This window comes from Labeo rohita, chromosome 9 (assembly GCF_022985175.1).
Source record: "Labeo rohita strain BAU-BD-2019 chromosome 9, IGBB_LRoh.1.0, whole genome shotgun sequence".
Classification (NCBI taxonomy): domain Eukaryota; kingdom Metazoa; phylum Chordata; class Actinopteri; order Cypriniformes; family Cyprinidae; genus Labeo; species Labeo rohita.
Genome location: NC_066877.1, coordinates 3,631,023 through 3,643,627, shown reverse-complemented (window position 1 = coordinate 3,643,627; position 12,605 = coordinate 3,631,023). Strand labels below are relative to the sequence as shown.

At 37.5% G+C, this 12,605-nt stretch overlaps 1 protein-coding gene across 1 annotated transcript in view; it reads left to right on the top strand.

The window, feature by feature from the left end:
• Positions 1-12,357, top strand: part of pde11a (phosphodiesterase 11a) — a 72,970-nt gene extending 60,613 nt beyond the window's left edge. The window contains exon 20 of the mRNA XM_051119153.1: positions 5,795-12,357. Coding sequence (XP_050975110.1) covers positions 5,795-5,998 — 204 coding nt within the window. The 3' untranslated portion in view covers positions 5,999-12,357. The remainder of the gene's footprint in view (positions 1-5,794) is intronic.
• Positions 12,358-12,605: the final 248 nt, after the last annotated feature.

The window sequence follows — 12,605 nt, the reverse complement described above, 5'->3', positions numbered from 1 at the left end:
GTTCATGTCTTTCTGTCTTTAGTCATAAAGAAATTATGTTTTTTGAGGAAAACATTTCAGGATTTTTCTCCATATAATGGACTGATATGGTGCCCTGATTTTGAACTTCCAAAATAGTAGTTTAAATGCAGCTTCAAAGGGCTCTAAATGATCCCAGCTGAGGAAGAAGGGTCTTATCTAGTGAAACGAATGGTCATTTTTTTCCAAAAAATAAAATTTGTATACTTTTTAAGCACAAAAGCTTGTGTGGCACAGGCTCTGGGATGCATGTTCACGATGCTATTATTTAGTAATAGGTCGTTTTTAAATCTTTAATGTGACTCGGGAAGAACGAGTCGTCTCGGGGAGTGATTTGTTCAGTTGCGCAACATCCTATTAGGTTCTGTACTGGAAATAGTTCACCATTTTCGAGTCTTCGGGTTTTTCGAGTCGTTCGTTCATCTTATGGGGCTGTCATGTGATGAACAAACGACTCAAACCCGAAAACTTATCAGATAAGAGGTGAGGTGAGCTAATCATAGACTAAAGACCCAGGTAAACAATGAATTAATCTTTTCTGTTTCTTATAGCATTATAGTTTTGTCTTGTTTGTAGTGTGATCAGCGTTTGTGTAAGCAGTACATGTGTTAGGGAAGTAACAAGTAACATTTTAATTATATTTTGCTAAAATGAACGAAATGACTCGAAAAAAGATTTGTTCATTTTGCTGAACGAGACTCAAAGGTCCGAGTAGATGAAATGATCCAAACTTCCCATCACTACTACAAATCACATGTAAGTTCATTGTCTGTGTACTGAGTATGACGAAAAACTCCCTGAGACGACTTGTTCTTCCCAAGTAACATTAAAGATTCGTTCAAAATGAAAGAATCGTTCAAGAACAACACATTACTAATTTGTAGCATCGTGGATGCGCATCCCAAAGCCTGTGCCACACGAGCTTTTGTGCTTAAAAAGTATTAAAAAAAATTATTTTCCAAAAAAATGACTGATCGTTTCACTAGATAAGACCCTTCTTCCTTGGCTGGGATCGTTTAGAGCCCTTCGAAGCTGCATTTAAACTACATTTTCGAAGTTCAAATTCAGGGCACCAATGAAGTCCATTATATTGAGAAAAATCCTGAAATGCTTTCCTCAAAAACCATAATTTCTTCACGACTGAAGAAAGACAGACATGAACATCTTGGATGACAAGGGGGTGATTATTTGTAAATTGTTGTTCTGGAAGTGGACTTCTCCTGTAACCTCAGTCACAAAACCAGGGTGTTGCTTTATGTGGTTGCTAAGGTATTCTTGCAGTTACTAGGGTACTCTGCTTGGTTGCTATGCCATTGCTTTGCTACAGTAGCTGGTTACTAGGGTACTTGTCCAGATCAAGAGTCCACACCAATGTCTCTGTGGTGTTCTGCTGTCTAGATATGAGGGTGTGGATGTGATCAGATCACTGACACTAAAAATGAGCAGCAGTAATAGTGTTGCTTGCCTTAGCAAACTAATTACATACCACTAATGAAATGTCTGAAAGGAAGAAATTCTCTTTTCATTCAGTTTTTTTTATTTCGAGTGTGTTTCGAGAGTTTGACTTAACTGTATGTATGAATTAAATGAAAAGCTGTTACAGGCAGAGCAGATTTCAGGCACGCTGAGTGTGTGTGTTTAAAGAATCCTGCCAGTCACACACTCTGCGGGAAAGCAGGAAATGTGTGGGAGTGTTTTTGCCTTGACCCTCCTCCCTCTCTCTCTATCTCATTGTTCATCTCACTTTAAACTTCACTATTCCTCATTTGCCTCAATGTCTGGGTCTGTCAGGCTCAAGGCCGTAACCATGGAATTAAATGATTTAAAGATTAAAAGGGAATTAACACAATAAAGGAAAAAAAACATGAAATAAAAATACATGAATCATGTAAATTACAACTTATAGACCAATTATCTGTTTGTAAACATTCAGGATACGCGCAGCATAGTTGCAGAACACCCGGGAGAGATCGCCTTTACATCTAGAGAATTACACGGATACGGTACAAAATACTTCAATTTAAAAAGAGTAGAGATTATATTCATTAGATGTCATTTTCAAAATGTTATTCGCATATTACAAGACCTTGTCACCCAGCGATAAGCACTGTTATTCAGCAAAATTGACGTTAGTGGGATAGTCTTACAGATCGAAACAGGGATGATGTTTTGTGGGCAGTTCAAGTGGCAGTCTATGGAGGCATGGAATAAAAGAATAAAAACAGGTAAATTTGTTTTTATGTTTCAAAATTCTGACTTTATTTTTGCAATTCCGAGATTATAGGAGATATAAACTTGCGTTTGTGAGAAAAAAAAGTCAGAATTGTGAGATAAAATTTAAAAAAATATTACGTAAAAATGGTAATAGTAATAGGTTTAAATACTATTACATGCTGTAACTGTAGGCTTAATACAGTACGTCCCCTATGAACAGCATATGTGAATATTAAGTAGACCTATTGTTTAACCCTCTGGTTGTGTTCAGATTCCTGTCACACTTGTGGTGTTCCGAGTCACAAAATGACCAGACTCCAAACAATTGCTTATGAATCTCTCGTTATGGTATATTATCACCAAATATTGGATTCAATTTTTTTGTCAACTTGTTTTCTTTCATTTAGGACTGGTTTTGTGTTTCTATTTGCATCTGATTAATCGTAGGTCTCATTTGTCTGAAAGTAGGCAAAACTGTACAAAATTGCACAAAGTTAGACTTGTCAAAAATGGCCGGCCATTGAAAGTGAATGGGGAAAAATGAAAGTAAGAGAAACAACTAGTGTTCAGGAGCATTTTGTGCTTGCAAACATAAAAGCCTTGGACCTGTGCATGTATAGATGCATGCATACTCACGCTATCTTAAATACACACACACTATTGTGAGTTTTATACCTACTTCATCCTACCTTGAACTGGATGCAATATGCTTTTATGATAACTCCCTCTGTGATAAACCTTTCACACACTCAAACTGCCTTGTCTTTAGTCTAGGTTTTGAGGCTTTCATGTTCTCACAGAGTAGACGAAAGTTTACAAATAAATGTTTTAGCACAGAGAGAGCTTCAGCTTGCTGTTTCATGATATTGTCTGTGTTTGACAGTGTCAGTGTGCAGGATATACATAACTAAAATATAACAGTTTTGGTTTGTTGTTCCATGAAATGTTATAATGTAAATAATCTTCCTGTGTTCTTTCTTGTATGTCACGTTGGTCAGATTTAACAGGAACAGCACAAGTGTTACTTTGTGCCCCTTTTCAGAAAATAAAATAATTTCAAAATAGAGATCCTGTTTTTTGTGATCTTCCCCATTCACTTTCAATGACTGGCCATTTTTGATGAGTGTGACTTTGTGCAATTTTGTACAAAATAAAACCATTTAAAGGCAAAATTCCTGAATAACATTCAAGCACATTAGTGTGAAAAACAGTGCAAGTTTTCATACATTTTTATCTCATATTGTGAAAATTATTCATAAAAAATGCTTTTTTCACTCAAAAAATGAGGTGCCTACTTTTGGATAAATGAGGCTTACAATTAATCAGAAGCAAATAGAAACACAAAACCAGTCCTAAATGATAGAAAACAAGTTGACAAAAAGATTGAATCCAATATTTGGTGATAATATAGCACAATGACAGATTTATAAGCAATTGTTTGGAGTCCGGTCAGTTTTGACTTTTTGCAATTTTGTACAAAATAAAACCATTTAAAAGCAAACTTTCCGATTAAACATTAAAGCACGCTAGTGTGACAAATTTTCATTATTTTTTATCTCATATTGTGAGAATTATTCATCTTTTTTTTCATTCAAAAAACGAGGTACCTTCTCTCAGAGAAATGAGGCCTATGATTAATCAGATGCAAATAGAAACACAAAACCAGTCCTAAATAAAAGAAAACAAGAAAATTATAGGTTGTTCTCTAATTTCTCTCATCTCCATGGTATGTTAAGTCATGGAATGACATAACATGAATAAATGATGACAATTTACCATTCTGAAAGCAGTTTAACAGGATAGTTCGCCCAAAAATGAAAATTTAGCCCCAGGGCATTCAAGATGTAGGTGACTTTGTTTCTTCAGTAGATCACAAACAGAAATTTTTAATTCAAACCAATGCAGTCTGTGAGTCATATAATGGCAGTCAATGGAATCCATGGCTTTGAGAGTCAAAAAAACATACACAGACAAAACCAAATGAAACTTTGCGGCTTGTGACAATACACTGAGGTCTTAAGACACAAAACAGTCGGTCTGTGCAAGAAACTGAACAGTATTTATATCATTTTTTACCTCTGATCCACAGCAATGTCCAACTGTCCTAAGCGCGTTTACAACAGCCGGTGCGTGAAGCATCAACATGCTCTGGCATGGTAGACGCATGCGCAGAAGTGATCTGTCACGCATATACGTCACTTATTGTTTATACAGTAAGATTTTGGGTACGACGGCTACTCAAAATGGTAACTACTTGTGCTTATCCTGATTGTTGCAACCGATTAAAAACTAAAAGATTACCTTTGCTTGCGCAAACTCATCCGGGTGTTGTGACTTTTCACCGACTCCCAACTTTTGAGCCTGATAGCCTACGCCTGAGCACTGTTATTGTGAACGCGCTCAGGACAGTTGGACATTGCGGTGGATCAGAGGTAAAAAATGATATAAATACTGTCCAGTTTCCTGCACAGACCGATTGTTTCGTGCCATTGACTGCCATTATATGAATGATAGACTCCAACAGTTTGAGTTAAAAAATCTTTGTTTGTGATCTACTGAAGAAACAAAGTCACCTATATCTTGGATGCCCTGAGGGTATGCAGATAAACATCAAATTTTCATTTTTGGGTGAACTATACCTTTAAGCTGGTTTGCTGGTCTGCAAACCTGTTCAGGTTTAGAGGCGTTTTGAGCTTTTTTTTTCAGCTGGTCGGGCTGGGAGACCATCTTAAAACATTTTCAGTAGCTTTATCATCATAATATGATTTTTAACAGAAACTTTAATTGAGATTAAACAGTAATTAGCGATTCCCTGCAGCACCGCTGTGGAGCGCCTGTTAAAGATCCCAGTGTTGGCGACTAATGGTCAGATTTTCTGTGTGCAACAACAGATAATTCATCAAAACACTTCACTGAGGCATGAAGAGAGTTCTTCCAGCACATGACAGCATTATGACAGTTGTATCACTAAGCGACTCAAACAAACAACAGCTTATTTATTCATGTGCAGTCATTCCTCACTTTAATGCTTTAGAGTGAACTAAAAATGTGTGATGTTCCCGAACAGTGAAATGAGAGAGAGACACAAGAATCTGTCTCTTCCTGTTTAAATGTTCATTTCTAGTGAATACCATCACTTTTTTCTACAAATTCTAGTAATAAATCTTAACCTTAATAAGGGTTTTTGAAAAGTAGTACACTTTAGCATTCTCTCAAAAATATGAAGAATATCCAAACTGAATGCACAGTAATGTTTTCAGACACTTAATTGCATCGTAAATTGCAATTGAATGAAAATGTATTTATTTAAATTTTATAAAATGCAGTTAGCTAAACTTTAGAATGTTTTTCAGAATTGTTGAATGTAATTTCCTAATTATTGTCTTGGTTAAAATAAATGTACTGACAAGCATGGTGAACTAAAATATACTTTAACGTTATTTCTATCGAAATTTGTTTGTCATGTATTTCAGTGTATTTGTAATTGCACATTTAGAATGTCATTTCAGTGCATTTAATATGTTAAATTGGAATTCTTTAAAGCACGACTCTTTCTTTTCAGACGTTTGCCAAATTAAATCCCAAACTACAGCCAATGGTTGAGTTGATCAAGGCCAATCGTTCCAAATGGGAAGAGCTTCACCACAGACACCAGCGCAGCCAGGAAACCACCAGCCCAGGCAGTCCACGTAACGGAGACGCCGCAGCAACCAGCTGCAGCTGCGCAGGCACGAGCGACGGCGGCCCCTTCTACTCCATCAGCTAACTCTGGGGAAACCTGCCAGATTTTGCCACACGCTTCTCTCTGACCTGCAGCAATGCAGATGGAAGGAGTTTTGACCTCTGCTGCACGCTTCAGACCAGCAGCCATTACCTCACTAGCGCCCTCTATCGGGCATTCGCTCTGTCTGCGAGCACTTCAGGCAACTGCGGCCGAGTTTGCGTCCGTCTCCACAGTGCACAGACTGCACGTTTAGCTAGCAACGACTTGTTAATGTGGAGAACCATAGGGATGTGTTTACGCCCAGAGGCTAATTGGCTGAATTAGCTACTTTAGGGCTAGCATGCTAACATAAAGACTATCGTGCGTGTAAGCTACTTTCAGCAGGGACTGTTTATGGAGGATTGCCGCTTTTTGAAAGGTATTTTAGCGTATTTTTTCCCTTTGTAGCTTTGATCTTGTTGAATGAACACATATCTTGAGCACTGGAGCTCGGTTCTGTACTGTGCGTATGCCATGTGAGGAAATGACTAATGCAGGATTTGACTCTATGTTTTGCCTTTGTTGTTTTAGCTGATGTATTTATTCCAGGATCAGGGGTTTGTGGAGCCGTGGGGCTCTTGGCAATGCTTGCAATGCAAATCCACTCCAGCGCTGTACTCTGTGCCTTGGTAAAACCCTTAGGATAATGCATGCAGCCCGTCCTCCACATCACTCTTCTCTCTAGTTCACACTGCATATCATCATGGATGTTCCCTCATGTCTCGGGCCTGTTTCACATCTCGAAGGTAAGCAACATATTTTGTATTCAGGAACCCATTCACACTTGTGTTGTTCATGACACAAACAAAGTTATTATGAAGATTTTTACTGGGTTGCGTTTCCAAAAATAGTTATCCAACTATGCTTGCAAGTTCACCAATTTGGTGTTTCCCAAATCTATAGTTCCAACAAACATTTGCAAACAACTTCCCAAAGTTTTCACTCCTGCTTGATGTCATTAACCAACAAGGATCAAATGATGGATGTTTGACAAATTTCCTACTTTTTTAAGAAACAGTTGAGAATAATTAGTTTCTCCATAATGCACTGTATTTTGGCCATGGGTTGTTTTTCCACAGGTTCAAACGACCCCAGTAAAGTGATATTTATCCCCTGGAATGAGAATTTTACCAGGGAAGTGTATTTTACCCCCAAAACATGATTGGAAGCATTGATTTTTCTAAGTAGCAAATGAGTGGGTTTTGTTGTGAAAACCTGGCAACCCTGTATGGTAGATAAACTGTGAAGTATATCATCATTCGGGGAAACACACCACAGGTTCAAAAGACTCAAAAGGCCTAGAAGTGCCATACAAACCATACATTGATAGATTTTTGTAGGAAACAGGCTGACTGACTAAATCCAAGTGATTTAAGTAGTTTACTGAACCATTTTAACTTCAGGGTTTGGGTTCCATGTAGTTTTCATTACGTATTACCTACTTTTTGGCTATAATTGTGATGCCTCTTCTTGTTTTATGCCAAAAATCATTACAATATTAAGTACAGATCATGTTCTATGAAGATGTACAGTCAATTGCCTACAGTAAATATATCAAAATTTAATTTTTGCTTGGTAATATACATTGCTACAGTGATTTTTCTTAGTATTTAGATATTTTTCCACCCTCAGATTCCAGATTTTCAAATAGTTGTATCTCAGCCAAATATGTGACACTGGACATTTGGACAACTTTAAAGATGATTTTCTCAATATTTTGATTTCAGATTTTCAAATAGTTGTATCTCGGCCAAATATTGTCCTATCCTAACAAACGTTCAACTTTCAACTTTATTCAACTTTCAGATGATGTATAAATCTCATTTTTAAGAAATTGACCCATATGACTGGTTTTGTGGTCCAGTTGCAGCCTTGTAACATTTATTAAAAAAAAAACCCTTACTTAATGGTCGTTCACACAAAGTGTGTATTTGCATTCCAATACATCACTTTTCCATTGTTTTTCTATGTTGATCATGTATGACCATTGCACTTGCGTCTAGCATCGTTTCAGCATCTCACACATGAGTACCATGTTTTTGAGATGCCACGTCAAGTTAAAAATGATGTGTGTCATTTTTTTTGACTATAGCAAAGTATAAAAACACCATAATACATTCGCAGATATTTAGGAAACATGCTAATTTCCTGAAAAACAATGCTAAAGTCAGATATTGTGCTTTAGAAAATGAACATTCCGTGTTGGAATGTCTGTTTTTGCTTTGGTCCATGTGACTCCGCCCACTGCCAGTTTAACCAATAGTACATCGACACCCCAGGTTGCCAGAGAGTGGAAAACAGCGCAACGCAGCCATGGAAGTCAGCAGTTGAACTAGGTCAGAGATCACAGATTCTACCTGACCTAAAAAGATTCGACATCAGTCTAAAAAACTCTAGGACCAGAGGCATATTAAAACAAGGATAGATCAGCTCATCAATTTACAGTGTAAGGCGTGTTGCCCTCTATTATTCCCATTGTGTGTCCTCAATCTGACAACCTGTGTAAGTGTTGGGTCTGAGGAGGAAGGACTGGAATTTGGAATGCAGTACTCATTTTAACCACTAGCTGTCAATATTACATACTGCATCTTTAAAGGGCACCCATTATGCAAAATCCACTTATAGTGTTCCCCATTAAACCAAACCAGTCTAATTAGGCATGATTCTCAAAGCAATGTGACATCACATTGCTTAGGCCCTGCCCACAGCTGCTGACTGATAGTCTTGCATTGCCATAGTTTCCGCCCTCAGCGAGTTGTTTGGTTTTACACTGTCCCCCCCTATGTGCTCGAGCAGCTGTAATGTCAACAATGTCTTGTAAGCAATCCTCAACATCTGAGCCACTGATGACGCAGTGGATTACTTCAAAATCAAAAATATTTGAAATTAGCACTGCACTGTTAGTTCAGTGGTGCTAGCAAACATGTCCTCCCTGTCCTGTCGAGTTGGTCACAGACGGTTCCAAAAGAGCGGACCAATCAGAAGACCCCGGAGGCAGGGCAAGTGTTGCAAGCTTTTGTTTGCAGTAGCAAATTGGCGTGGCAACTCTTCTGTTTGACAGAAATATAGCAAAGGAGGCATTCATATTGTGAAGGCATTCATATTACGGCTGTGTCTAGATACAACATTTTTCAATTCATTCCACAACCTGTTTCTTTAAAAAAGAGCCTCATATTCACTATCTTTTGTGCTGTTCGGCTATTTTCCAGTGTTGTCAAGTCTGCGCTTTTTCCGTGAAATTGGGCTACTTTAACACGGTTGCCGCGGGTTGTTCTTGATGTCCCAATATCGTCATACTTAGCCCCTAAACTACGAATTTACCAGGGGAGCCCTGACAAAAAACTTGTGTTTTTACCCCCCCCGAATGTGATTTTTAATAGGGGACCCTCTCAAAATGCAATTTTTTTCATATCAGTCAATATAGATAATTATCACGATAAATGTCAAATCTTTATTTCTTTCAAATTTAAAGTCAAGATTTTTGCTCCAAAGCAAAAGTTGTAGAAACCAGACCATTAATTTTCCTTAACAAAATAAATATCTAAACAGAAAAATTAATTTTTTGCATGTTCTAATGAGTTATATTCTTTCAAATCAAGAAACAGGTTTGGGTTGTCTGATAATGATAATGATAATAATGATAATGAAAATTATAATGACAATAATAATAATTAATAATAATAATAATATCACTTTTTTGTCTCTTAGAAATGCACAGTTGATAGTAGTTTGAGGATGCAGCCTGAACTACATATTTCCGTCTATGTTCACGCAAATCATTTGTGATCCAGCTTCACTTACAGCAGAAGTGAGTATAAGGGGTTTTTTATGAACCTCTGCAATCACCTTTCCTAATAACATGCTAGTTAGCAAGTTTAACGGCTAAACGCGTTAAATGCAGCTAAAGTAAACAATCTCTCCAGGCAGCTCCTCACTCCACAGAGAGTAGAGAGGGGCGTGGTGAGCAGAGCTCATTTGCATTTAAAGAAACAATCCCTCAGAACAGGATGATTTTTGCAGAGCTGATTTTGACAAGGTAAAAAGGGTGTTGTTTTACACAACCATTGAGAATTTAAAGTATATTATAGACTTTTCATTAAAGACCCTAAAGAATCATATCAACTTGGGCATCCAATGACCCCTTTAAAGTAGTTTGAATCACAGAGTCAATTGTGTTCATCGCTGAATTCAAGTGTTTCACACTGGATCTCACAGCGCTGTTTAGTGCTTGTGTGACCGAGCCGTTCACAAATCGTGTCTTTTGCACGCTCAAGTTCGTTATTTTAAATGTATGCTCTGCTTGTCCAGGCACGTCCGCGCCTCATCAAGATAATGCATCTTCTTTAGTGAGCTCACGCAGCGCTGCAGTTTGAACTTTGATCCGAGTGGATAAACGGTCCGTGTGGCACAATTCAGATGAATCGCTGTTTCGTTCCGCTTTTGGCAAATAAAAGTTATATTGAACATTTATCAAACTCTTCATATTGTTTTATCAAGGAAAATTTTTATTGCGATAATTATCGTTATGGAATTATCGCCCAGCCCTAATTGCTTCATGTCTCAAAAAATATCTTTTTTAAAAAAAAAAAACAAAACATTGCTGAGCGATGTCTCTCATGTTTTTAGATGCAAAGACTGTTCTGTGTGAACGACCCTTAAGTTGGAGTGAAACAGGCCTTACATTCCTTGCTTGTTTTAACCACATGAAGCAGCATCCAAAAACACATACTTCCCTACTATATAGTAGGCAAAAATCTGAATATGAAAACAGTATTCATAAAACAGTAGTAAGCAGTAGTAAACTCTGAAGTGCACATCCAGCCTGTGGATATGTAACCTACCCATAACTGATGCTGGTAGGTTACATGATGAATGTAGTACATCCATATTAAATTCATAATACACACATTCAGACTATACATACTGTAATATACTATTCTAACATTTTCAAAGTACAGTAGTCAGCATTTGAAGTGAATCGAAACCTTTTTATCAAAGTCTTAAAACCAAAACAATACCCGTTCTTGTCTTAGGACAACTTTGATTAACTTTTTTTGATCCACTTCAAATGTTGACTACTGTAATTACTTAGAATAAGTACTTCGAGAGTATGTGATTTCAGACGTGAATGAGTATGTGATTTTGGTTTGCGCTCTTGTATCCGCCATCACTCATTCCAGGCCCAAACCGAACCTGCAGAACTCCACAGAAAGCCTGGCAGATTTACACAGAAGTACTTGACACCTTCTGCATGTTTGGTCATTAAATATTCTGGCGAATTTGATCCTTTTTCAGCTACTACAGAAGTGCATTACTCTCCTCAACAGATTGTACATAAAATAAGAGTAGAAAATGTGAGGATAAAATGTCTGCAGGTTCCATTTGGGTCTATTTCTAACCTTTGTCATCCACCTTTTTTTCCACAAGTGTTTTTGTGAAATTTTCAGTCTAATCTGAGACATGTATGTGCCTTTACAAAGTAAAAATCTACTTCAGTCATTTCCATTCAGAATCTCATTGTAGGGAAAGTTAGCTAGTTAGTAAATGAAGCTCTCATCCTTTCTACCAGTCTTAAGAAATGCCCAGATCATGTTTCACCCCAAAAAGAAAAATAAATCAAATTAGATCAACTATATTTTTCATAGAAGATCATTAAGGATGCTACAGATTTTTTTGCATTGCAAATTTGCAAGACATTTTCTGCCCAAATTTTTAAAACTGCGGTGTATTTGACGAATCTACTTTTGATTTTGTTTGTTCATTCTCTTTAAGTCTAAAGTTTTGAGGGCAGCTATAACATACAACCACACAAACATTCACTCAGATCAGACATTTAGTTTCTCTCCCCTGTCCCGCGCTCCTTCGTGTCCTGAAGTGGACTCTGGTTTATTTGATCCGTGACTGCACTTTGATAATTGTGTTGTGGTTTGAAAGCCTCCTTGTGCTAAAAGTCCACTTGCTCTTGGGAATCCCAGATAAAATGTCAATTGATAAAGAGTAAAATGTAATTGCATGAAGAAGTGTCTGCTTCAGAGATGAACAGTTACCTGTAATGAGATTCATCTGTAATTCATTATTCAGTACTTGATTTAATGTACCTGCATGGAAGCAGCTGTTGCATCGCAGCAGGGAGGAATGGTTTCATATCGTGTAACTGCATTATTCAGAATGTTTTACATTATTCCCAATTTCTTGGGGGATTGGTTCTTGTTATTACCACTGTTAGATTCTTCTCTGAGGCATTATGTAAGTGATGAGGCTCTTTTGAATCGTCTTGTTCTCTTGGTTCAACTCTCCTTTTGTCCGGCGGAGATTTCTTGACAAGCATGATTTCTGGAAGTGTAAACTGTCCAATTCAAATAAACGTGCTGCTAGTAATGCGTTTTTGTTTTATTTACACTTCCAGTCACTTTTTACAGTTAAGTTTTGTTTGTAATGTTGAGATTGATCTTGGAGCAGGTTGGTTTGGTGTAACACAGAAATACATTCTGACAGCGAGGCTGCAGAGGTGGCGATGAAGCTGCTCTTGGCGGCCCTGCAGCACTGCTCATTTTAGACGTCTCACTAACCTGACACACATAATTCAGGCCACGAAGCACAAATGAGTTCA